A 27,917-nucleotide genomic window follows, 5' to 3' on the forward strand; every position below is an offset into this window, starting at 1 on the left:
TTGTTGTTGTTATTATCACTCCATCGTTCCAAAAAATACAATTGACAACAGCAACGAAAATTCATGAGCTGACGTCATCTTATACTCCATATCAAGCAGGGGCCGATTGCACGAAAGGGTCTTTCCAAGGACCGTCTTTCGTGTCGCCCATCTTTTATGATACGCCATGTGAAACGCATTTCAAATAAATTATCTGCAAATATATTTTATTTGTCCGTTAAAATAAACAAAATATTTGTTTATAAAATGATATAATATCTCATGAAATTGTATAAAATTTGATTTAAAAGCAAGCTTACGAATTTTATTTGTTTATCATAAATTTCAGAAACACCCCGCTTATAGCGCATCATAAAAGATGGGCGACACGAAAGACGGTCCTTGGAAAGACCCTTTCGTGCAATCGGCCCCCGAGTGCTGCCACCCTGACGGCTCTATAACCATCCATAGCGCTGTTACTTCTACCTAGATCTACAGTTTTGATCTATATTTGTCTTGACAATAAGGCCTTTTTTACGTTTTTACATTAATGATAGGAATAATAATAACTTGGATTCAGCATGGTTAGGGTATCAAGGTTTTTTTTTAATGCTATTTTCTTATCTAAGGAATCTTAGATAACTGGAAAATAATCATTATCATATGATAATAATTATCTTATTTACTCCATACCAGACCTGCCAAATATAGTCCGACAATACACCAGTCGGTGGACTGTACTTTCTCAGAATAAGAAGAAGAGGGATATTGGGAATGGAGGGATGGGGGTATATCATCAGTAAACCCCGCTGTGAATGGTGCTCTTTGAACGCTGGAGTCCCAATATGGCACCCAATTGTGCCTTGGCGAGACGTCTCTTTGACATGCATTCATCGAAGTGCACGTACTAACTTAGTCCAATAGAATCGTGTTCGGTGGTTGTTTCTGAGGTTACCTGTTATATTATATTAATATTATTTACTTAGTAATAAAAAATGCATTTTCAAAACAGAATGAAATAAATATAAAATAGAAATACAATCATATTTGATATTTAATAATCACAAATAAAAATGCTCTTGTTTACGTTAGCAGTAACCAAATTTTCGAATTCATGGAACGAGGTTCTATTGTAAGCCCGCGACATTTTGTACGAAAAGTCAAGTTCCTGTGAGATAAAATACGATATTTCCAATGGTTTCTAAACTTAACGCAGTATTTCGCCATTTCATAGGGTCTGAGAGACATCAGTCCAGTACGGGGTCCAGAAAACGTCCCTCAGAAAGGTAAGATTATTTCTAATATTTCATGACATTTGGGGTTAATTTATCGTCATCGGTCCCATGTGTAGTTATACGCGTTAGTGATTGTATTTTTATTTTTATTTTTTTATGAGGAACGCTGAATAGTTGGGTCAGCAAAATGTCGTTGGGAGACACATTCACGCTAACGTAGTTAAGAGAGTAGCGCAACGTGATTATAAATAATTAGTTTATAGTATACTACTAATTATTTATAATATAATCACGTAGGGATATTAAATTTTAATAGGGAGGCCTAGCCCCTATTTGTGAAATAATAATTTTTATCTAGGCCTAGGCCTAGTACTATTAGTATGATGGTTGGCCCCAAGTCTGCGCACCTAACAATTTGAGTTAAGATTTAACATGAATTTCTTCTTATTTCACAAAATCTTTTGGTTAATAGTGTTCCTTATATTATTAAGAGTAAGTGTACCAAATTTCTCATTAAAAAATGAAAGAAAATATAAGATTTTCTTGAAAAACCTTTGGGCAGTCATTTTCAGATTGAAAAAAAAAATGGTACCCCATATCTGCGCACTCATTCACTTTGCACACGATTCGGGGATTTTGATGACAAAGGCTGCATTTTGAGGCCGTCACATGAAATGCCCTGAATTCATTATTTTTCCACCATTTTGAGTCAGATTTTTTAATGAATACCTGTCTATGTAATGCATGTGTAAAGTTCGTGCTCGTTGCGTATCTTCTTTTACTAGAATCGCGCAGATACGCGGGTGCGCAGACTTGGGAGACCGCGCAGACATGGGGGAACTGACCATATTACTATTAGGCCTAGTACTATTATAATTACTTATTTAGTATATAAATTAATTGTTCTTCAAAACGGCATCGCTAGTCGAAAGTACGTCATCACGTAGACAGGAATAACCGTCGTTTCTGGGGATTTATTCAACAATTTTTGACATTTCACTATCAATATCATCCCCATTCACCGACGGTAGTGTGTCACTGTTTTAGACTTAGTGTGAGCTCGCATATGTTATCTGATCTCATCCTCCCTTTTGCCGATTAACTGTCCACACTTCGATATGCTTTTTTACATCGAATTTACACTCTAAGGATTAATAAACTACAAGATATCAATCTTTCATATATAATCAATGAATAACTTTAAACGAAATACTAGATTAAAAGGTACGAAAATGGTACTTTATGCTTTACCGATGTTTACTTGCTACTTGGACACCAGGGGCCCGTTTCTCAACACCGTCATAAGTCTAACTTCTTGACTAAATCGGAGATAGTGAGCTACTTGTCCGCTAACCGTTTCACGAAGCCCTCTTTACCAAGATCGGGTAAAACAACCTCACTAAATATTTATGACACCTCCGAACCTGTCTTAACTTCTTTCTTAATGACGTAGTGGCATCACGTGGGTAGACTATGACATGCGAAAGTGCCTAGAAATTTTAAAATTATAATCTTACGTAATCAATCATAGAGGTTGAAATTACATCACAAAACAAGTGGGTTAATGCATTCAATGATAATTGTAATACAATGAAACTATAAAAACTGTTGCCAAACGCCACAAAACCATTAATTTTGAAATAGTAAAATGATTTAATCGATAAAGATTCTACCACGTCAGGCCATCCATAACTGAACTCGTATTTGTTGTTTTCAGACCCCTATTAACAGTTGGATGAATTCTATCTCTAATTTATGCATATAATTTGTCCAATATCTTATCTTTCGGTATCAATGATTAAAAATGTTTCGTTAAACTATATTTTGATGACGTTTGGAATCGTAAAAGTCCGTATAATTATCATCATTTTACAAAGAAAACCGTTATGGTTTACTTTCGTAAACTATTAAAATTGGGTCTCCCGGGGGTACCCATCTCAACGTCCACAAGTGATTTTTTAGTCATGAAATGAATTATTCATAATCTAATTTTCTCTGCAATTGAATGCTCCAGTCTTCATGGTCTAAGTATGTATGATGCATAATTCACCTGTGCTATTATTTTGAAAAGATTTATTTCCCAATTCATCATAATATTTGCAATTTTGTAATAATTTTTCTTTTTGAAAATTATGCTATTTTGTGACTAAGGCTACGTCTCGTCTGTTCTTTTTACCGATAGTATCGATATCAAGGTATTCTAGTTAGGAAGCCTTTCGAGAAACAGGTTTAGTAAGATTGGAACTAACTCCGTGGTTGGTGGATAAAGATATGACTAACTTGTCCATGTGTTGAGAAACGGGCCCCAGAATCACTCCCAAAATGGCAGCCAAAATATGAGATATTTACAAACGAACGGAGAGTGCATCAACAATTTACGAATGTGATATCGATATTGCTTTCGATATTAATTATTATGCGATCTGCTCCACATGCGAGCTAAACAGCTACGATCACAGGTAGCAGACGACATTCGATATATCGAGACATTAAAAAGGTAATAACAATAATGACGTCATTCAAGATGGCAACTTGCAAGAAAAACCATCAGCTCAGGTGAAAATGTCTTAGATGAAAGATTTCTCGATCATCCAGAGGATTTTATCAATAACTCCGGTCCAAGGTACGCAATTACTTAAAGTGATTTATATTTCCCTGATAATGGAAACCATGAAACTGTAAATTTCGCTTAAAAACAGTTTTAAATCGCGACCTATAACACGTTAGTTCACTTATACGTTGGCTGTACGTACGGGCCTCCAAGCTCTTCAGTCTATGTATTGGTGAGTGGAGCCAACGTAGTTCAGCGGAACAACCAAAATACAGAGACTGAAGCTTTTGGTCTAGTGGGTCTGGTAAGAAACGTCTCATTTTTACCATTTATAGTGAAATAAGTTGTATCCCTTTATACGCATTAGGCACCTGAAGGTTCATAGATAAATAAAATTTGGACAATACAAACCGATTTCACCCTCTAACTAGTATGGATTTCCTAGGGAAATCCATCTTTGTGTACATGTGGCTCTTATAGATATACTGTATGGACGGGGATTCAAGACTCCATGATGAAGAAAATATATGTCAAAATATTTTTTAAAAACATCATCATCAGTTAGAGGCGCACGGCCAATATGGGAGACTCTCCAATAGGGGAGACAATCTCCCACATTGGAGACTTGCTTTGCAAAAGGACAAAAGAAACAACACCAACAAAAGCATGATTTTTTTCCACCCAAAATTTTGTCTCACTGAGGTCAGAAGCCCATTTGTTTTGTGTGTGATTGACAACAAAAATCCTTTTCAAAACAAAAGTAAACTGTGAATTTTTAAAGTAGACAGTGAAAAGGGGTAATTTTTCATGAGGAATCTGCTTATCACATTTTTATTTGCCGCCAAGGTATTTGCCTCCCTGGTTTATCCAAACTTAATACACAAACATATGGCCATTGAGTCCCTGTACAGATCGAGTTAGAACTTTGGTCTCTGTAATTGGTGAGTGGAGCCAATGGAGTTCAGCGAAACAACCAATAATATATGAGAGACTGAAGCTTTTGATCTAAGACTAGACTAGACTGCAGCGGATTTTAAAGGGCCACATTTACTTTTTTTTAAGAAAAGGAAAGAAAGAAGGAGAAATAAAAATGAAATGAAAGGAAAGAAGGAAAAAAAATAGTAACAAGTTGGCGGTATATATAACCAGGAGACTCCTAGAGATTTAAGTAGTTCGCTAATGTGCTAGATCTCCACGGAGCCAGGGATTCCCTCCCATTCATGTGCGTATACCGTCGATATAACGACACCTTTACCCCCCCTAGCCAGGACAGTGACGCGCTCAATCTCCCCGGAGCCAGGGACGGCTATTCCCACGATTAAACCTCAAAATCCCAACTTCTCTTTAAGATTTATAGCCCTAAGTTATGTAAATTGGCTACAACTCAATTCCCCCCTTTTGGGAAATAATGAACTACTTTTTCCACGAAAATGAATATAGATAGTCAAACATGACTAGTTGCCATTAATACCAAACAGCCAACCACACGGATGGACATATCCTCGGAGGAATGCCTGCAACAGGAGCATTAATAATTATAATGATAATAATGTTTTATTTACCCAAGGTAGACACTTCAGTTAGGAAACTGCTCTACCAGTACTAGCAGGCCCTGTATTATAGTAATACATGTATTTACCAATCTGAATACTGAGCGCCTAGCAAGAATGCAGAAGGTCCACTTATATAAGTCTTTGGCATGTGACTTGGCTGAGGATCGAATCCATGACCTCCTGTTCATGAGGCAGACACTACCACTGAGCCACAAAGGCATAGGAAAGGAGAGAGAGAGAGAGAGGGCAGAGGGGAACAAAGTCTAGTCTAGTTTGATTCAATGTGTAAAGTTTCGCTATTTCAATTTATTGTTTTAAAAACTGCTTATTGATTTACAAGGAGACAAGGAGTGGAATGATAAATACCAGAATATAACCTATCAGTATAATCAGTTAAAATCTACCATGGGTGGGTGAACTCTCTTCCTTTGCCAGGATGTGTACTTTTAGAACTCTTTTTTTTTCTCAAATTGCTGTGTCTTATGCCTGTACAGTAATATACATGTGGACTACCCTTTACACATTTGAGAATTTTTTCTTTGTCTATCTTTGCAGCCTCGATGATGTGAGTGATGATATTCTGGAGACTCCTCAGCCAAAGAGGGCTAGAACTTCCAATCACTCTGGTAAGAATAATCACTTCCTTTTGATAGGCAAACATATTAATTTCTGGGTGATGTTTCCCTTTCGCTGTTAGTGAAGTTTCATACATGTATGACTTTTGCACGACTGGAACATGTTCTTAGGTGTTAAGTCTGCTACACAGGGATATCTCATGCAGCAGAAGAAAGGATCACCAGTCACGACTGGAACATGTTCTTAGGTGTTAAGTCTGCTACACATGGATATCTCATGCAGCAGAAGAAAGGATCACCAGTCACGACTGGAACATGTTCTTAGGTGTTAAGTCTGCTACACATGGATATCTCATGCAGCAGAAGAAAGGATCACCAGTCACGACTGGAACATGTTCTTAGGTGTTAAGTCTGCTACACAGGGATATCTCATGCAGCAGAAGAAAGGATCATCAGTTGTGCATAAAGTCATTCAATACGTATCTTACAAACAGCTTTATGAAACACCCACTAGTTGAAATGTAAAGAACATCATTTCGAGTGGCTGATTTGTATTTACAGGGTTCCCAGCCCATCAGGGAAGTCAGGGCAAATTAGTTTACTTTTTTTCCAATCAGGGAAAAATCAGGGAAATTCTTTAATACTTCAGAAAATGACATGTTGTCATTACTATTGACCCTTTTTCTTCTAAAATTTGATAGTTTTGAGCTCTAAGAAATACTCAATTCTGGTGACTAGACTATATGTGAAATAAAAGATTCTTTCGGTGTGCATGTCGTGAGCTCAACAGTTTCAGATTTCAAATTCAAAAGTAGTTTTACATGTATAAGCGTTATTGTTTGTTGATGAAATAGATGACTTAAATCGGCCCCGAGCAACCACTCCCCTTGTGAAAGTAGCCAATTGGATTCATCGGAAGGCTTCTACTTTTGGAGAAACCTACTTCTTCCGTCCGTTGGATAACCTGGTACAGAACAACTATCCTTCACCAATTCCAGGAACATCAGACAGAAATAATCATCGTTCACAGGTTTGTCAACACACAAATGTACCTCTCCCTCTGTAATTTATTTCAATATTATAATTGTGTTCCTTATTTTTGTAACAGTAATTTGGTGGATTCTATTTACTGCATCAAACCTAAATATAGGACACGGCTAATGTGTTGGAGAGAAAAGGAATCTGTGTTAGGAGTTAAGAAGTTAGAAGAAAATACTCCCATGAATGCAATTTTGGCTACATGGATGCCTGTTATTGCATAGTTTATTAAGATGATAATGGCAAGGAAATGTAATTAAATTTCTGTATGAATTCCAATCTATCAGTTCGGAAGATCTCACCTTTTCCTTGTAGTTATGAATTGCTGCAATTGTTATTTTCAAAAGAGCAACAACAACATATCCTGTTGTTTTCTTGTATACAGGTCATGAGTGATACACCAGGCCCATCAGTAAGAAATAAAACCACAAATCAACCTCCCAAAGTAAACTTCAAACAACCAGGTAATTAATACAACAAGCAACATCCTTGTTGATTTTATTTAAGACAACAAAATCATCTGTTTGTTAAGTTGAATATTGCAGAAGTATGCATTAATACAAAATATTACAAGTACACAAACTGTGGTTGCACTTTCAATATTGTTTGTGTACAATGTACTTGTATGATTACAAAATTCTGCAATATTGATATATGCTATGTATACTTAAGAAAATTCAGGTGGATATGCAGTGGTCCTATGTTTATACACAAGTTGAATACCTGTATTCCTATGACTTAAAAACAAACTTCTATCTACTTTTTAGTAACAATTATTTCCCCTTGAAACAATATCTGTTTACTCTTTAAAGCTCACACTAGTATTGATTTTTCATTTAATGTTGATTTTAGTTAGATTTTTCTTATTGTTATTATAAATTTGTTGCCTACTTAATTCAGATGGTCCCTGTGTGTAGCTTCTGAAAATTACAGATTTTAGTATTATTGGGGGGTTTTCGGTTTAATTTGAAATATAAATCTGTTTTGTAGATAAAATAAATGTTGTGCTACATAAGCACTTGCCCGATTGCCGGGGCAAGTAAAAGTTAGAGTCAGGCAAGTGTTTTGAAGTAAAGACCAAAACTACTTGCCCAAATTGGGCAAGCCAAATTCTCAGTAGTATGAACAAAATTAGGGTCAATATGATATGATATTGACCCTAATTTTGGTCATGGGAGGCAAGATAAAGTCACTTTGGAAAAAGAAATGCAATAAGAAGGTAGATCAGTTCATGTCAAAAGAGAAAAATGTCAATGGTTTATAAAACTGCAAAACTTTCTTTTCAAGAGGTAAAACTTTTTTTTCAAGGATTTTTTGGGGCAAGTGAAATAGATTTTTGGGCAAGTATCTTCCAACTATTTAAAAATTTACTTGCCCGACTGAGCAAGTGCTTCTAAAAAGTTATGTAGCACCCTGATGATTGTACCTGCTTCTTCTATCCTGGTAGATGGAAGACCTCACCATAAGTCAACATCTAACCCAGGTCATCAGCAGGTCAAGCAATCTCACTCTCATAACAATGAACGACAGCTAGAAAGAGAAAGTACTCAGAGGGCCGCAGGAACAAGAACAGGACCAAAAGAACAACTCGCCAATAAAAGGTTTGTGGTTGCATTTATTACGGGTTGGTGTATAAGGTTGTTTTTGTGAAGATTATTTTGATGGGAAAAGTTACGTTGGTACAAGATATATGGCACATCGTATCTAAAGTCTGTATGTTATTCTAGTTTCCATGGACCATCTTGAGCCTACTGCTTGTGACCAACAGACTGTGTAATATTGTAATATAAATATTACAATATTATTCATTCATTCTTGTTGTTATGTGGTTTTTGTGAAATAGACACCACAGAATAGAATCTGGCCAACTGAATTCTAATGAATGTTTATTATTTTAATGATTTTTATTATGAGCACATGTTCATATTTTTAGGTGATCCAAATTTCTCAGCATTGTAATGAATTCCAAATGACTTCATGGTAAATTTATCTTATTTGATACAATTTTTGTATACTGGTATGTGATGTGCGTCTCATTTTGTCTGTATACACAGCTCTGTATCTCACCCTGTGAATTCATCGATGGGAGCCACTAGTGTCTCCAAGCATGATGGCTATACCCCTGTCAGAGATAAACTATTCCCACATCCAAAGAGAAGAGTTGTTGTCTCATACGCCTCTAGAGGGCGCTCCCAACATGTACCAACAAAAAGCCAAACAATAAACGAGGTACGATTGTCTCTATTTCGTTGTAAGAAGTTCTTTGGGGTAATTTTTTTTATGTTGCACATTAAATGCATTGGGAGATAGCCTTGAGTGGGAGCAAAATGGTCACATTCAACATGGAATTTGATTTTTCCCTTTGATTTATTTTGAATAGATTTTATCTGTTATTATATGCTTGTCTCATGCTTTATTAATCATCAAAACACAAAGACTTGTGCAGTAGAAGTTGTTGGAATATAGACTATTAGATAAAATTATTTTATAAAGTAGCAGTTAAGGCCTGTATTCATTAAGTATTTGCTTCTCAGCTTTTACTTGATTATGGACTGAGCTGGACGATTTGGGCAGGAATGGGGGGTGGGGGGGGGCGACTTTCATTTTCTGTCAGCTAGATGGTTTGATAAAAAAACAAATTTTTCAAATATTACATGTACATGTAAATCTTCTGTGCTGATGACATACATCTCATTTTTTTTTTTTTAATATCCATGTGTCGATTTTATATAATCAAAAAGTTGAAAGATGTCTTCAGCTGATTCAATTTCCAGCTCATTGTCATCTTTTTAAAAACGACAAAATAAATACTTTTCTGGAAGATGTTACATGCATATGAAATGAATCATTAGAAAGTAAGGAATAGTTGATAAAAAGTAAACATTTTTGGTCTTTCAAAGACCCATGACGGGAATGGATACGCTTATACTTAAGAAATAATTTTATCTCATTTGACAGTGTGTAAGGTTGAAGGAGAGACAGCAGTACAAGCAGTTATTAGAGCAGTTTACCATGGGGCATGGTATGGGTTGTTTAGGACCCTCTCCTACTGCTGATGCCACTGTAGATGAGAGCAAACCTGAACCTTCTGTGTCGAGGTAAGCCATAGCCATATTAACCCTTTAGCATAGCTGTCAACCATTACATTTTTGATGTAATTATTATGTTTTTGCTACCAAATATATGGCAGAATTTTTTTTAATAGAAAATTGTATTTTATTGGGAAAAATCACCCCTATGTCCTGTTTCATAAAATTAACAGAATTATTTGTAATTGAATGAAGTTTGTTTCAGGTAACTAGTTTATCGATAGTCAAATAAAATACAGAGTTCACCTATAAGATATTTTAATATACTAAAACCTGATGGAAAATGATCTCAGCATTACCAATTACGAATTGGGTCTCATTGAAAATAAAATGCCACAATGATTTTATTAATTTTACCTGAAAAGTGAATAATACTGTTGGAAGCTCTGTTAGAAAATCTGGTTTTGTGTACGAGTGAAAGCAGAAGTTTTAGATAACAATATAAACTGTTACCTCAAAACTATCACTCAACTACTAGTATTCCATCATCTAATAGACCGAGTGCAACGGTGCCCGAAACCAGCATAGCCAGCAGCCGTCTAGAAGCACCAACCAATCAAAGGAGTGTTCAGGAGAGGATGGGGCTCCGTGTTCTACCCCATGAGTACTCCAGTCAACGTGAGGTCAGGGAGGCTGTTCGTCAAAGACTCCATGCTCCTACTAGTAACCTGAGTCCAGTGATGACTGAGGGAGAGAGATCTGTTCCTCCTACTCCTGCTCAACCCGGTACGTGTCTTGGTCCATTTATGCCCCTTTTCAATAGTCAGGGCATCGGCTTTCCTGTAGGAATCCTGCATGCAGCTTTTCATTACAAATAATCACAGTCAACATAGAGCAAATAATGCAGACTGCAGGAAAGCTGCGATGAAAAGACGCACGTCGTCCTTATAGAGTACAGAAGTGTGGCGTTATCAATTTTCACTTTTTGCATTTCAGCATTTTCTATACCATATTTTGGTAGAGCATGATGAAATCCCCCACAACCCAAATTTGGTGAGAATTGGTCCATGGGGCCCCATTAGGAACCAGGCCAGTAATACACTGACTTCAATGGGGCTAATTATGAATTCATGAGGTCATATCCCAGGCCCCCATGGACTGATTCTCACCCAAGTTTGGTAGTGGTTTTTTTTTTATCATGCTCTCCCAAACTATGATATAAAAAACGCTGAGTGAAATGCAAAAACATTTTTTTGTGATGTCATCACTTCTGTACTCCATAGCGAGATTCCTGCTGAAAGACAAGGCACAGACTTTTGACAAGTTGCCTAACAATAAGGAACTTTCGTTATGGATGACAGATTAATGTTTGTACATGGTGTAATAAAATTATTTCTGTGCCATCGGGTGGAACAAGTGTTTCCGCCATGTGAATAAACCTTGTTGATTTTCAAGATGAAGGCGTACTCGCGTTTACCTAGTGAAATGTATCAACTGACCAATTTGATGAAGGTAATATCATTTTCTGTACTGTGATGATTTGCCCTAAAAACAGTCATAGAATAACTGGATGACAGACAAAACTCAAGGTGACATATACATGTAGGTGGTTCATTGTCAATTTGATCGTTGTAGAAGCATTTGTAATCCAAAACAATATGCTGTCTACAGGCGCTCTGGCATTCACCTCACCTGGGTTGAGTGCAGCACAATGTGGGTAAATTTCTTGCTGAAGGAAAGCATGCTATGGATGGAAATTGAACCAACATCCCTCAGAGATTGAAAGACGAGAGTCATAACCACTAGACCTCGACTCCCCCATAATCCTGCATGATTAATTCCTTTAATGCTCTAAGTACTTGAAACTGGATCTAGGGGCCTGTTGCATAAAACTTTTTACCTGAGAAAACTCAGGTATTTTTACCTGCGTTTTTGCCCTGTGTTAAAGTCAATGGCAGAAATCAGACTAACCTTAGTTTTCAGTTTTTACCGGAGTTTTCTCAGGTAAAAAGGTTTTATGCATTGAACTTCCATCCGATTTCAATTTACAAAGTTTTGACTTCAATCATTGCAATGTGAAACATTGACCACTAAGTAATTCCATGAGTTCTCCGACCAGACCCCTGTATCATAAGTAATTGATCGTGGGCCTGATATATACCATTGATGGCATTCATCATTGTGTATGATCAATTATAAACATCACTTCCATGCTCAATCTCTAAGCTTTATGATAAGGGTCCCTGTTTTCAAAATGTGAGTGTTGTGATTTTTTAAATTTTGGAGATCAAACACAACAGCACAAGACTTCCAACACTTTGATTTTATCCTCAACTATTATTTTATCATTTTTTTCTCAATTTTCCCTTGCCATCAGACTTTAATGAGACGAGCCCACCACCTACCATCATAGCAACCACCAAGCCTGGATTGAATGCCTTTCAGAAGAGTTTAATGTCAACACCGTACCTGTCTGAAGATTGGGTACATGATTTGTAAGTTTACCACAGTCATATCAAGTGACAATGAACTGCTATATTTTTGTTTCTATCTTGTTGATAGACTGTTAGAACCCTGGGGCGGTATTTTGAACATTGTCTTTTCTCCATATTTTATCTTATCTCAGAGATATGACAAAATCGGTATTCTGGTGGATGTCATAACTTTTGTCACAAAATCGTCATGAATTTCGTCTCTTCTCTTTAACGCGCACCAAAAATACGCGTAATCCTTTTATACAAGCAAAAGTTATGACGGGGGTAGCAGTCATAAATTTTGTCATATCTTTTGGTACCAAATATCTTGATACCCTGTCGACTGAATGTCAAGCATATGATATTATTTATATTAGATTGTGGTATTAGTTTCACTCGTCATCTATGACAATTTTCAAAATTATTTTTTCATGCTACAATTAGTTAGGCCCCAAATGTTAATTCCCCCTTTTATTCTCTGTTTTCCTTCTTTTTCTACTTCTCCTCTAAAATCCTTTGCAGCTCCCTGTCTCTCTTTGTAATTAAGTGCATCATTATTCGGGTAGTTGTGCTATGCCAGCAACTGTTTTGGGGATACGCCCAACCTGTCACGGGGCCTTCCTATTGGCTAGAAGGGCTCTCTCTGGGAACTAACGATGATCTTGATTGGATTACTTCCGAAAAGATGGGCGGTAACTTTGAGAGATATGACGGAAAAGACAATGTTCAGAATACCGATTTGTGACAATCATAGCGGTGTCACATCTCGGAGAGAAATGACAAAAGTTATGACAGTGTTCCAGAATACTACCCCTGTATTGCAAAATTTTTGAAGAGCACTCTTCTTAGGCAAACGTTGGTTGCCTTATATGTATTTTTCTGAACTATTTTCAAAACTTCATTTAGAAAAATGAGATTTTAACACCCACAAATGTGATTTTCATGTTCATAGAATAAGGGTCATATTAGTCATCTCAATGTTTCAAATTCAAGAGCAGATCAGATCTTGTAAATATGTTAAGATTTCATCAGAATTGAAAATATGTCGTAACATTCACATTTAAGTTTTTATTGCTTCAAGAAAGTAAATGAAGATAGACATTGCCCTATCTTAAGTTTGTATTAGTGGAAATCTGAAAAAAAGAAAAAAAAAGAATGGTAGCATAAAAAATTACATTTTATATTGTGTTACCACTTTTGTTTCCTTAATTCAAATTAAAAAGCTTCATTAAACACCGAGACCTGTATTCTGAACTCAGGTTTAAATTAAACCATGGTTGGAAGATGTGGTTTAACTATGGATAGCCAATGGGGCACAAATCTCTATTAGTACATGTTCAATTTACTAACTCACATGACACTAAAAAATCATTCATAACTGCTTGGAATGATAACTGAAGTAGTTTTCTTCATAATGAAAGCAAATGGAAACAAAACAGTAAGCATATGAAATATACAATGTAAACAGAATTTGTGAATTTTTGGCTCCCCATAATTTTAGCACAGAGTTAGACCGTGGTCTAAGTTAAACCTGACTTCAGAATACGGGCTGTAGTCTACATTCTGTCATGCATTAGAAAGTTTTCAAACTCTCCTTACCATACAGAAAAGCTCGCTTTGAATCCAGTGTACGTATAAGACAAAGAGAGATTGAGGAAGAAAAGTCCAAACTACAAAGCTATGAAGAAAGGGTAAGATATCCCGATCATAAAGTTTTATTGAATGTGAAATGTTTGGAGACAACTCAAGTTAGACAATTGTGTTTCCGGATGCTGATGGCCTCTTACCAGTCAGAATCTGGTTATAAACCGAGAAATGGATGTTTAAAGGCATTGGCTAACGTTGATTTGACTTTGAAAAAAATTCCAGCTGCAAGGTCCCACTTGTCACCAGTGTCTGTGATATATTACAAAAATAAATCCCAGAAAAAAAATCGCGTCCGAAAATCATTATTTATTGCTTTAAAAAAAGTGAAATATAAAGTGACCGGAAAGACTATCTTAATTTCATCACATACACTTGTGTGTTCTATTATTATCGGCACAATAAAAATTAAAAATCTTAAATTATAACGTTCTAAAAGTATTTCTTTTTATTTTTTTGTTGGTTTCAGAGTTTTAGGTTGATAGAAAGGCATCCATGTACATATTTCATCTCTCCTTTGTTTGTTTTTTAAATTACATGTCTTTAACGTTAACTTATGGCTTTAAACATATTTCAAAACGTCAAGAAATCATGGATTTTCATGTTCCCAACAACACATCTGTTGAAGTAGAGATTATACCTCGGTCACATTTACTCTACGGCGGCCGTATGGTGAGTCGGAAACAGCCATTTTAACATTTTTTGTACCAGCTATAATATGGTTTGAATAAAAATGAATAAAACGGCTGTTTTCGACTCGCCGTACGGCCGCCGTAGAGCAAATGTGACCGAGGTATTAACATTAAGTTCAAAAATTTAATCAGTGATATTGATCCATTCAACTAAGATAAGAACGATGTAATTCTTTATTTCATTTTGTCTGAAATTGTTGTCTACTTCATATACAGTACATGTATGTCTGCCATAAACATACGTTGTCATACAAAAGGCACTTGCGATCTGCGTCTTGCAAGTTGAAAAATGAGCTACTTGCTGGAAGTCTTAATCCCATCAGGATTATGTAGCGCATAAAACCTGTGGAGTAAATTCAATATGAATGCATTTCAAGCAGTAGGTATGATATTACGTTGCTGAATAAGAAGCGACTTTATTACAAAACTGGGGGAGGGGTGTTTTACAAAGATAAAGTATGACTTAGAGTCACACTTTAATGCCGACGCGTGCAAGATATGCTACGCGTAATCTTATCGTTTAATACAGAGTAGTACGTGCCCTCTTGGCATGATCTGATCAATGCACTCATGCCTTTTATACCGCACTCAACTAGGCATTTAAATGCATCTCTAAGTCATACTTAAATCTTTGTGACACATCCCCTGGTCGATTCTGTCCATTTTTGTTCGTATTCCTGTAACTCATTACCACGGCTACACCTTGTGATTTCATTTTATTTTGCAGAGAGCAAAGGGACAAGCTGAAGCGAAGGAACTGGTGAGTTTTTTGTTTTTCAAATTCTTCATGGCATTGAAAATTTCTTCCGATGATTAGTAAATTGATAGGAGTGAATAAAATGTTGTTTTCTAAGTGGTTAATCAACTGTGGATGTGTCAGTATTAGTGATACATCTTTCATTAGTGTAAAATTTTATGCTTTTTTAATAATTTCAATGATTGCTCAAATGGTTGTATGTAGCGACTAATTTCATAAGCTGTGATCGGGACAATGATAAAATGATATTTCAAATTTAAGCTTGTTTTCCACAGTCTCATAAAAAGCATTTTATAAATATTAAATTTACCTCAAAATCAGAGATGATATATCACATGCAAGTTCATAAGCTGAAATGGCTTGTATGAATGTCTCTTACGGCGTGTTTCTACAGAGAATTGTTAAATGGTATTACTTGCGTAAGTATCCAGAATTCTGGAAAACTTCTCTGTAGAAACAGACGCAATACAGTTTATTGATAAACTGCATCGCGCAAAATTAGGTTTCTGAGTTTGTGAGTTAATCAGATTATTTGCCCTGTAGAAAAAGGTTGGTTTAAGGGCGATACGGTTTTTCGATTCCGGAAAAGATAAACCATTTTTAATGATTCTCTGTAGAAACACGCCGTTATTCTTTGTAAGTAAGACAGCCTATAGGAATTTCTTTGTTCCTTATATTGAACCAAGATTATCACCGTGACTTTATGGATCTGTGCTTCTGTAGATAAATCAAAGAATAAAGAGAGCCTCAGGATTGCCTGGTGCTGTGGAAGACATCATCTACCGACCAGAAGAGAAGGAACCTGAGGACACAATCACCTTGGTCGAGGATGAGCTTGAAGAGGTTGACGAAGAGGAGGAGGATGATGGGATGGAAGAGGAGGATGAGGAGGAGCTACCGGAGCTGACAGATGAGATGGAAGCTGAGATTAGCGGAGCTCTTAATCCTAATCCATCGAGTGAGGGATTATCTAGTGCATTCCGATTGACCATTACAAGGAGAGACATGCAGACTCTTGCTGGTCTAAATTGGCTCAATGATGAGGTATGATAATCTTCTTGATCTTCTGATCTGTGACTACCATTCCCAAAATGAACAATAAGTCCCAGGTCACCCTCCCCTACCTCCAGAAATCACCTGAAAAAAACTCCTTTGATAAGTGCATAAGACAAGCAAATGAATGTGAAGAGGTGCATTTACTGGATAAAATCATTTTATGTGATGAAATTTCGAAGGACAAAATTATTTAAAAAACATGAATCCACCTTCAGCTACCACATCCTCCAATTGAAATTCCAGCAGGAGTATCTTAAAGGATCAGCTACCAAGTCAACTACCAATAATTCTTTATATCGCCATAAGTTGAAAAAGTATCAATTTCTCTTAGTTATCGAATACAGAAGAATACTCTCTATATAGTTTATCATCGATATGCTTATTAATCTTTTACTTATTTTCTATTTTTGGCTTAGATATTTGTTATATTCAAGAATCATAATTTACAATTTGCCTTTAAAGCTAAGTTTTCATGAGTGAATTCTGTCACCATGCATATATTTAGTGATTGTAAGTTTCTATGGCAGTGGTTGAGATTTTGTGTCCTCTCTTCATATGTTTTCTTAATTGCTTTCCATACTTTTTTTTCGTTTTACATGTTATGCAAATGTACTTTCAAATAGTGAATACACTAAAATTCTGTTTGATCTTTGTTCTTTTGTTATCATACAGATCATGAACTTTTACTTTGAAATGTTGATGTCAAGGAGTAAAGGAGAGGTGGGTGATTAATTGTTGTATTTTGTGACTTCAATGTATAAAGAAAATCAATACAAAACATAGTATTTAGTAATAAATGAGGAACGTAATGTACAAGCAATTACTGTTTTGAAAGTGAAATGGGATAAACTATTAATCTCGAAGCAATTTGGATGTTTCAGAAACAGTGGTGTATCTTGAAAACCTTGTCAGGAGGGGAAAGCTTAAAAAAGAAAATTTGGCAGCTCTGGGACTCATCTCATACAGACTTTTCACTTGTAACTATGGTAACTTTGCCATTATTGTAAAGCCCATGGCAACCTTGATAAGATTGGCTGTTGAGCCCTGTTACCATGGTAATTATCAGAATAGCAATCCCTAGTTGTAAGTCTTTATGAAACAAGCTGCATGTCATTTTCCAAGACAATGACTATTTTTACAAATCTTCACTGAGTCTAATAAGAGCCCCGTCCTTACCTATTATCCTTATCACTTACTTGAACATGCACCTTTAACTTCATTCACTATCACATGTATGTGGCTGGGGATTCATGATTGTGGTATGGTATGGAATTATGCTCAACCCAGGTGAGGTAATGTGATACCTGGCAAAATTAATTTCTTGAATGCACTAAGCGCTGGAAGGCAGCTCTTACTAAAGCCTGGGTCATTTATAGTCCATCATTGAATAGGCAGCTAGATAATCTCATAAATGCTATATTATTATTATTATTAATGACTTATTTCATGCTTTCTCTTCAACATCCAGGACTACCCAAGCATACATTCTTTCAACACATTCTTCTACCCGAAGCTGATCAACTCTGGCTATTCCAGCCTGCGTCGCTGGACCAAGAGAGTGGACGTCTTCACTAAAGACCTTCTTCTAGTACCTGTCCATCTAGGAATGCATTGGTGTCTAGCGGTCAGTTCATGCTTAGACCTTATGCATGTAACTTCATAATCTCTTTAATAGCGCCCTCCCTCAGAGGATATAGGAATATGTGTAAACAGAGTTGTCAGAGATGTGCCAGCTGCAGATTACTAATGCATGCAAGGCGATGGCTTCAGCCACCAAAGGGCAGTGCGATGATTTTAATGCATAACGTGTATACTTCCCTTGTGTACTCTGTTAATGTGTGACATGTTTGATTATATGACACCTAGATAGATCCTTGTGATTTGATTGGTTGTTTGATATCGTTCATTTAGCCCATTTTGCAATGATGTCATCAATATTGCAATTTTTGATCCATTCATCGTGCAATTTTGGATCCATACGATTTTTTCCATTGCATGCGCGCACCGAGACTGCAGCTGCAGGCACCAGCAGTAATGACTTAACAATCAACAGACCGAACTCGCACTGCATGAGCATGTTTTGCATGGAAATTCATAAATTTCATATGAAAAAAATAAATAATTTTTCGGTGTCATATAAACCAAGTAATGAATGTTTTTTCATTCGTGCAATGGACAGAATACTTCATTCGGTGAAAGATGAAATATATGATCCATTTAACGAGGCGTGAGGCGAGGCGTGAATGGATCATTTCATATTTCACCTCATGAAGTATTCTGTCCATTGCACTCATAAACCTTCATTATTTGTATAATGTCTGGCTGGCATGGAGGTGCAATGACTGAAGCACCTTGTTAGAAGTTAGAACTACTTCTTTCTCGCAGGAATCTTGCAAGCAGCTTTTTATAACCAACCATTAAATATCATTTACAAAGTATTGGGTATAATGCAGGGATAGTTGCCATAACAAGACACATTACACCTTTATTATGATAGAACATTTCCAGACCTGCTAGAAGACACTGCAAAGACTTTTGACAAGTGCTTTTCAGAAGCACAATGGTTTCAAGAATATTGGCATCGTTCTGCCAATTATATTTATTGAATATTAAAAACTTTTTTTTAAATCCATGGACACTTTCATATGTATTTGGAGCATTTTTATAATGTATAAGTAATCATTTGTTTCTCACGCCTAAACATCACATGTATAAAAGATGGAGAAAATTCTATCTTGCACATCTCTTTGGTATACCACTCTTGCCAAGTCCTTCCAAACTATTTTAAAGCAATTTTTTTCCCTTCATTGATGTTTTCCACCTTCACTTTTCTACTTGATAGGTTATTGACTTCAGGAATAAAACCATTATTTTCTATGACTCAATGGGTAGCCACAATCAACAGTGTTTAGATGCACTCAGGTGAGTTTTTAACCCATTCATTCCAAGATTCTGAAAATCTCCAGTGACCTTCTACAGTGTCCTTTTGGTTCCAACAGCCAGTAGGTTAATGGTCAATGAATTTCATATGAGCTACACATAGATTATATTACATCATATATTCATTACGTCTTACCCCCGTTTGAAAACGGACCGCAGATCAGATGGCAAACTGCGGTATTTCACCCCATTTTGCATTTGAAAATCTAAAACATCATTTCCAAGCCCTGGGGGTCGTTTCATAAAGCTGTTCGTAAGTTAAGAGCGACTTTAACAACGACTGGTGATCATCGCCAATGGTTTGTACCATTTACCGCAAGACATGATCACCATGCAGTCGCTCTTAACTCACGAACAGCTTTATGAAACACCCGCCTGATCAACCCCGCTTGGCCAGGTAATCCCCACAGGCCAGATTATGAGCGTTGAGCCAAGGACGAAATGATAAACAACAGCTGTGTATTACGTAAGTCTTCTCTGCCTGTAGAAGGACCTTCGGAATTAAATTATTGTATTCGATATTTAATCATGTTTTCAAAGGCATATTGTATTCAGAAATTCAATGCTAGACCATTTTCAATTTCGAACGAAGAAAATCAACCTCGAAATAAGGAAAGTAAGTGAATAAAAAATGGCGACATGTTTTTTCGGACCGCACTCGGGCTGTTGTGTTATCTTCGGACCGAGGTCAAGAAACAGGTGTTTTGATAATTACATTGCATGCCTGTGGCAGTATGGTTTTCGTATTCGGAGAAGAGAATTCATTGAGAAAAAATGGGGTATAGTGTCATCAAATGGAGGTATTTCGTCATGTTATATGACATGTATGCATACATGTATGTGATTAGAACAAAGTGAAAGGAAACTCATCTTCTAGTTCATAATATGTTTTCTTGAGAACTTCTTGGGAGCATTTCATCAACATTTTAGTCCGACTAGTTGTCAGATTTGACTATTTTCCTTGACTCTGATTTGCGGAGAAGCACTGCTACTATGGTAACTGTTGAATAAAACAGGACTTTTCGGATAAAATGTCCAACAAGTCCTTTCATGAAATGCTCCCCTGATATACTTGAAAGATAGTTATGTCATGTTCACCCATAATAGAGACCTGATCCCTGTCTTTACAGAGAGTTGCAGTTGATTTGATCAACCACAACTATGGAAAGACAGTGATGCCAACATGTAGGATGCATTTCAGAGTGTTTTCTTAAAGGACAAGTCCACCCCATCAGAAAGTTGATTTGAATGAAAATAGAAAAATCCAACAAGCATAACACTGAAAATTTCATCAAAATCGGATGTAAAATAAGAAAGTTATGACATTTTGAGGTTTTGCTTAATTTCACAAAACAGTTATATGCACATCCCTGTCTGTAATCAAATGAGGGAACTGATGACAACACTGACTCACTATTTCTTTTGTATTTTGTTATATGAAATATGAACAATGGATTACCATTTTTTAACACTTTATGGTTCAGTCAAGTTGGTTCTTATTGTCAAATCTGTAAAAATCAAAATATTGTATAATTCAAATAATAAAAAAACAAAAGAAATCGTGAGTGAGGGACATCACTGACTCTCTCATTTGCACATCAGTGAGCTGTGCATATAACTAGTGAAAATAAGTGAAACTTTCAAATGTCATGACTTATAATTATTTTACATCCGATTTTGATGAAATTTTCAGCATTGTGATTTTTCTATATTGATTCATATCAACATTTTTCTGGGGTAGACTTGATAATATGATGTACATGTATACTCATACATGCATTGTTAAGCCTTATCAGTATGCTTCTCTTTGTTTCAAGAGGGACATTTTGTGCCTTTCCCGAAAGAAGAATTAGGACGTTGATGGACCTCCACAGTTGAAATTGTTGGATCTATCGCAACTCTTTGTAAGACATTGCCCTGTAATCAAGAAGAGTATAATTTAGAGGTTTTCTTCCATAATTTGACATTCCATTAGTGGAATATTCTCCCTAGTTGAAGTATTGTTTAGAACAGATTTTGCAAAACATTTGGCTTATACCTCTTGGAAGTAAGTCAAAATTCTCCTAAATCAAACAGATTTTTGTGGTTTCAAAAGACTTGACTAAGGCAACGGTACTTCTATTAATTTGTTTATTTCAGAGATTACATTGTATCTGAGCATGCGGATAAGAAGAAGCAGGAGTATAGTTTGGATGGTTGGTCGTATTACTCAGAGAAGGGGATTCCCCAGCAGCTGAATGGGTCAGATTGTGGTATGTTTGCTTGTAAATACGCTGAATATATCTCCAGGGATGCTCCTATCACCTTCACACAGGTAACTATTTTTTATCGATTTGAAACCCTATTCCACAGAGAGCAAGAGAGTTGAAAAACCTCTAAAACAGGGATTCTCAAATGGTGGCGCGCGCGCCACTTGTGGCGCACCGAGCCTTGCGGAGTGGCGCTTGGGAGCCGGTATAAAAAAAGAGAGTAAAAATAAGGAAAAATTGGTGAGAAAAAATGTATCTACCAGTAACCTGGCAATAAGGATTTGGTGATCATTAATAAAACAAAGAGAAAACAAAACTCTTTACTTGACACTTAATTGCAAATTGATTTCCTCAAATTTTGTCCAATTTAGCACTCGATAACCCCTATTATGGAGGATCGATGGTGTTCTCCTTTTTATTTATTCTTTGCTGTACAAAGTTTATGTGCCACACGCGTGATTTGAAAACCCCGTTTGTAGGATTTCTCTTTCAACGAGAAATTTAGCATTCCCAGAGTATACGTTTTGGTTAAGAGTTAAACATAAAATAATATGATATTCAAAGTACATCCTGATCATAAAAGATTATGAATTTGGGACATAACAAGCAGAAACTTTGTTTCCGGAGTCGATTAAAAACCGAAGTTGTAAAAGTGAAATACATGTATGCTCAGATGTATTGCCTGCCGTGATTGCCTGCATGCACTCTTGCTTAACACGAGTTGTAGAGAGAGAGAGGGGCAGTTTGGGGCGTTAGTGCAGTGCAACGCCTAATTTTCAGCCCTTGCAAAATCAGGGAACGTAACTTCTGCCACTGGCGTACAGATGGGGGTGGGTATTGGAGGCCCCCCTCTCCCAGTGTTTCATGGGCCAAGAAAAAAAGGAGAAAGGAAAGGGAAAGAGTGGAACATTGTATTATTTTCTTAATATTATGTCAAAATATAGATTTTTGTATTGAAAAGTTCAATATTTTTGCTTCAGCTACCATATCTAGCCCACCTCATTTTATTTTTACTCATTACGCCACTTGCTTCAGCCAATAGATCTGGTGCAAAACAGTTTGAGCTAGTGGTATCATTGGTATGTTGTGAAAAAGTCACTGGTAATTTTTCTTTTAATATTAATATTGTGTAGTTTGTTGGCATTTGTATTTCTTCTGTTGATATTAATTAGAGCCCCTCTGGGCAATTTAAAAGGCCTCATATTCCAAAACTTCTGGGGCTCTGCACCCTCGACCCCCACCAGGGGCCTCTGGACCCCCTCCGCTGATACATTGCTGGTTTGCGTAATGGATAGTGGAGCATTACAGATTCTCAACAAGAAATGTGGCGCTTCAAAAAAAGTAATTGAGAATGGCTGCTCTAAAAGATCTTTCTTGAACTTTCAATTATCTCTGAGGTAGTAATTCCTGGCCAATGTTCTTAGGGATGCCACTTATACTAAATTCTGAATTTAGACATTTAATTTTAAAACATATTTTCAGCCATGGAAGACACCCTTTTCATGTAGGGAAGGTGTCATTCTAGATGATTTCCAGACTTTGTCGTTATGCCTAAGTGGCATCCGTATATTCTATGGAATGCAGGCCTTAAATACTTCTTCCAAATCCTTTGCAGTTATCATGAGGATCATGTCTTGCAAAGCTGATGCTACCAAAAAATTGTCCAGCTGTAATAAAATAGTTTTTGGTCCCATGCTCATTTTGGGATTTCAAGTTTTGTGTTGGTGATGTTAATGTTGCTCGAGTTTGTGTTGTGTCTTCCAAGGCACCATGAATCTAATCTTAGTTATCAAAATGGTTCATATCCCATTATTATTAGCTCAACACCAATTAAGACTGTCTTAAGGCGACCGCACACCTTACGATTGGTCTGCGACCTGATTTTGGAATAAAATGTAGTAGAATTTGATGCTAATATTGAGACTTGGAATATATTACTGTGTAATGTTCTAAATCATTGTGCGAATACCTATGTTCAAATCTGTGACTATGCTATCATCCTTCTTAGAATAAAAGCGAATTTAATATCTAGTCGTAATGACGTCATAGCAGTCGTACGATTGGCTATGATTTGAAACTAATTTGACCTTTACTCCAAAATAAAGGCTTGCAATCTTTCAAAATGGTTATATTAGTATTCTTTCAATTACTTTTAACCTCAAATAAAATGATATGTTCCATTCACATTTTCAGAAAATGAGCAAAATGCGATTTGTTCACACATAATTGTTCACACATAATTATTTAGCGTTCAGGGGTATCAAGTGTGTGTAGCACATTTCTTATGTTTTATGAAGAGTTTGATAAGAATTTTTGCTCTTATTGTAAACTGTTTTTAATGATGGAGGTGTCAAGGGAGATAGATGATGTTTATTTCTGATTGTAATGCGATAAGGAGGAGAATAAAGAGTATTTTAAAATGTTTTATTAAAAAGTTCCAAATCACACAAAATTTTTTTTGAATTTATAGTAACAATCCGCCAAATAGTTCCTTGGTTGTCACAAAATGAACCACTTTCAGGTATTTTTCATGCCACATTTGATATTCCATCATTTTTTTTCTAAAAACAAAACTTGATTTTTTTTTTCCTTCATAGCATGACATGCCCTACTTCAGGAGGAGGATGGTTTGGGAAATACTGCACACGACCTTGTTGTGACCTTCACTGTACACAGACATGAATCAAACCAAAGTCAGGTAGTGCGTCCTCACTGGGACAGTGACTTTCATCCTGATCTTCATAGAAACTTACAGTGATGTCCATTGTAATTGTCAGAGTAATACTTAACAGTAGCCACCATGGTGAAACAGTGTCATTTCCTGCAGAGCTCACCATGACCTCTTCACAGTGATGCTAGGAGTCACCTTCGCAATGACCTTCACAGTGATGCTAGGAATCACCTTCACAATGACCTTCACAGTGATATTGCACAGTGACATTCCAGCAACCTTCATTGTGATGTTTGTAGTGATGTTAGAGTCACCTTCACACTGACCTTCACAGTGATGTTAGGAGTCACCTTCACAATGACCTTCACAGTGATATTGCACAGTGACATTTCCAGCAACCTTCATTGTGATGTTTGCAGTGATGTTAGAGTCACCTTCACACTGACCTTCACAGTGATGTTAGGAGTCACCTTCACAATGACCTTCACAGTTATATTGCACAGTGACATTTCCAGCAACCTTCATTGTGATTTTAGCAGGGATGTAAAGCAGTCACCTGCACGTCGACCTTCATGGTGACTTTGCACAACGGCCTTCACAACGACCTTCACAGTGAGTCGTTTATCACTATGGATCTCTGTGATAGGAACCCAAATGCTGCAGACATTAGGTGACGTCAAGTAATGTCTATCGTTGACCATCCTTGATTATGATTTGAATGATACAGGAACAGTGAAGCTCAAGCAGGACTGGACAGCGGAAGGAGATCAAGTAGTCATATGAGATTATTTCTTGCATGAAATTTGTATATAATGTAAATCTTGAGTCCAGATATCAAAGAAGTAGTTATCAGATGAAGTATTGAGGCCATAAGCTAAAGCTTATTTGACTCGTTCTCTTTGTCTCTCTCCTACTCATTTAGCATATTCTGTAATGTTCCGTTGTTTCTCTTTTCCTCTCTCTTTCTTCCTCTCCCCAACCTGTCTCTCTTTCTTTGTCCTGGGGCCCGTAACACAAAGATTAACAATGATTGTAGTTCATTTTTTAATGATTGATTGCATTGACTACAATGTACAATCAATCATGAACATCAAGCATATGATTAATCTCAAATTTTTGTGTTACGGGCCCTTATCTATCTATCTGTATCTGTGTCTTTTCTTATTTCATAGGATAGAAATATTGAAGAAAAACAAAATTCTGCTTAACCCTATCTAGCCCGGGGTGGTTTGTGGGTAAAAACAGCCCCCCCCCCCCATTGACAATTTTCACAATCTGTAACGCAAAAAGATTGCGCCACAACATTGCATAACTTTTTTGCTTTAAGGACGTTCCACAGTAATATTTGTGCGCATTATGATCTGCGCATAGTTTACACTCTGCGCGCTGACGTCACAATGGATGAACAGGTATTAATTAGCTGCGGATATGAGCTGATTTTTCTCATCTTCTGCACTTTAACTGCAGATCCGATGCGTTATTTCATGAAGCTAAAAATTGAATTATTCCATGGACCATTCAAAAAAATATTTTCTACAATTTCAAAATACTTTACTCTGCAGTGCTGCCAAGAATCACGAATATTAGCCCGAGTTTGAATAAATGGTAGAGTGGTTTTGATTTTTTCTTCACATAGATACTAAGCATTCGGCCCATTTTTGGTGTTTTAAAAAGCACATTTGCTCTAATAAAAATGCTGATAGTTTAAAAACAAGCACATGAACCCCTATTTTTTAATGTTTCTACCTCTTAGGTATACCTTCCTCTACAACTCTGCAAATTTTGGTGAAAATGACATGGATTTTGAATAAAGTGCAGCATTTATTGTACGTTTGTATTTTGTTACTGAAATTTTACATTTTTCAGATTGGGATTTTGTTATCTTTTACGCCATTTTTAAGAACTGACAGTGCTGTTAAACTTAAAATTGCAAACAAATAGCACTATCTATAGATTCTCCATTCTAACGATACAATTATTAACTCTCTTGCGAAATTTGATGACTTTTTCATGTATTTTGAATGAGTAATGGAGGTTTAAACTCATTGTAGTAATCTTGGGCGGTCTAAAAATGCCAAATTCTTTTGAATGCGCAATTCTTAAGAACATCAATTTGGGTGAACTTTGAAGCTCTATAGCAAAAAATCAAGCACATGGACCTATGTTAATTTTTGCATATTTCGAATATTAAGGTTCTAAAGTATCTATGTGCAAAGTTTGGTGAAAATGACATGGATTTCACTTTAACTGTGGAACATCCTTAAGTCTTGCACAACTTTTAAGATCTAATTCGCAACGTGGAGGTACGCAGTTCCGAAGTTACGTAACATTTTGTAAGTGCATGTGAGAGCAAATATTGCTCAAAAATATTGTACAAATCCAATGCAAATTTTGTGAAGCCAATTTTCATAAATGTATCATTTTTATTTTTACTGATAAAAAGGAATAGATTTCATGTCATTTATGACTGAAATAGTGTTGCCGATGATTTTCATTGAAAAAACAGTGAAAAACAAAGTAAAAATATAAATTAAAAAAAACAATGAAATGCATAAGAAAAAAATTGATATTGCCATTTTTTAAATATACATTTGATGATAATCCCAAGAAGAGTGTCCAGACCAAATTCTAGCACTATTGGGGCTATATTTAAAGATTTACAGCCAAATTATGATTTTATGCATTAATTAATCAGAAATAAATTTGAATAATTTTGGCACAGTTGAATTCTGGAGTTTACATCATGGGTGACGTGCGTGCCAATTTTCGTTCAGTGGCTGAGATCTGAGGGTGGGGGGCTGTTTTTGCCCCCCCCCCCGGACTATATAGTGTTAAATGCATTTACATATGGAGAGTCAAATCAAACATGATAATCATCTTTAACATAATGAATCAACAGTATATATGTTCTCTCATTTCTCAAATGCATATCAGTCAAGCACACATCATTATTTTCAATGTTAAAGATATTGCATGGACAATTAAAAGGAATTTGTGGTCACAGTTCAACAAATCCGGTATGTTTACCTACATGTGTACAGTACAGTTCATTAAATTTGATGTAAGAACTTGCCATGGAATTTTACTTGAATAATTGTGTCCTCAATTTTTGTAAACATTATGCCCTTGAACAGTTGGTTAAAGAGACATGACATGTGTTTTTCTTTAGGGGTTAAAAAAAGCATGTACCCATTGTCTTAAAAAACAGAACTCACTCAATCTTGTGTGTTAAGTAATGGATCATATATTTGATTAAAGTAACAGCTCATATATCCAATTAAAGTAACTGACCATACCTCAATGGGCATCTATACCTAAGAGAGAGGAAGGGTTGTAGGTGTTCACTTGTGTCAAGTTTCAGCTTAATGAAATAATCCTTTTATAATGTGATTATGCTCTGAACATTAACCTATGTCTCTAAAGCTTGAATGATCTGACTCTTTTAGACCAATTGGCTTGTCTATATCCAGTCTG

The 27,917-nt window shown here is 36.2% G+C and overlaps 1 protein-coding gene across 1 annotated transcript; it reads left to right on the forward strand.

Annotated features, from left to right (window-relative positions):
* The first annotated feature begins 1,093 nt into the window (after positions 1-1,093).
* Positions 1,094-27,523, forward strand: LOC129274215 (sentrin-specific protease 1-like). The gene is made up of 17 exons (XM_064108423.1): positions 1,094-1,265; positions 5,874-5,944; positions 6,748-6,923; positions 7,317-7,395; positions 8,379-8,532; positions 8,986-9,160; positions 9,890-10,029; positions 10,517-10,746; positions 12,338-12,455; positions 14,041-14,125; positions 15,498-15,530; positions 16,251-16,571; positions 17,256-17,303; positions 18,052-18,207; positions 19,426-19,505; positions 21,663-21,837; positions 24,370-27,523. Exons 1-17 carry the CDS (start codon positions 1,174-1,176, stop codon positions 24,430-24,432), a joined length of 2,196 nt encoding a protein of 731 aa, XP_063964493.1. The 5' UTR covers positions 1,094-1,173; the 3' UTR covers positions 24,433-27,523.
* Positions 27,524-27,917: the final 394 nt, after the last annotated feature.

Source organism: Lytechinus pictus, chromosome 13 (assembly GCF_037042905.1).
Source record: "Lytechinus pictus isolate F3 Inbred chromosome 13, Lp3.0, whole genome shotgun sequence".
Lineage (NCBI taxonomy): Eukaryota > Metazoa > Echinodermata > Echinoidea > Temnopleuroida > Toxopneustidae > Lytechinus > Lytechinus pictus.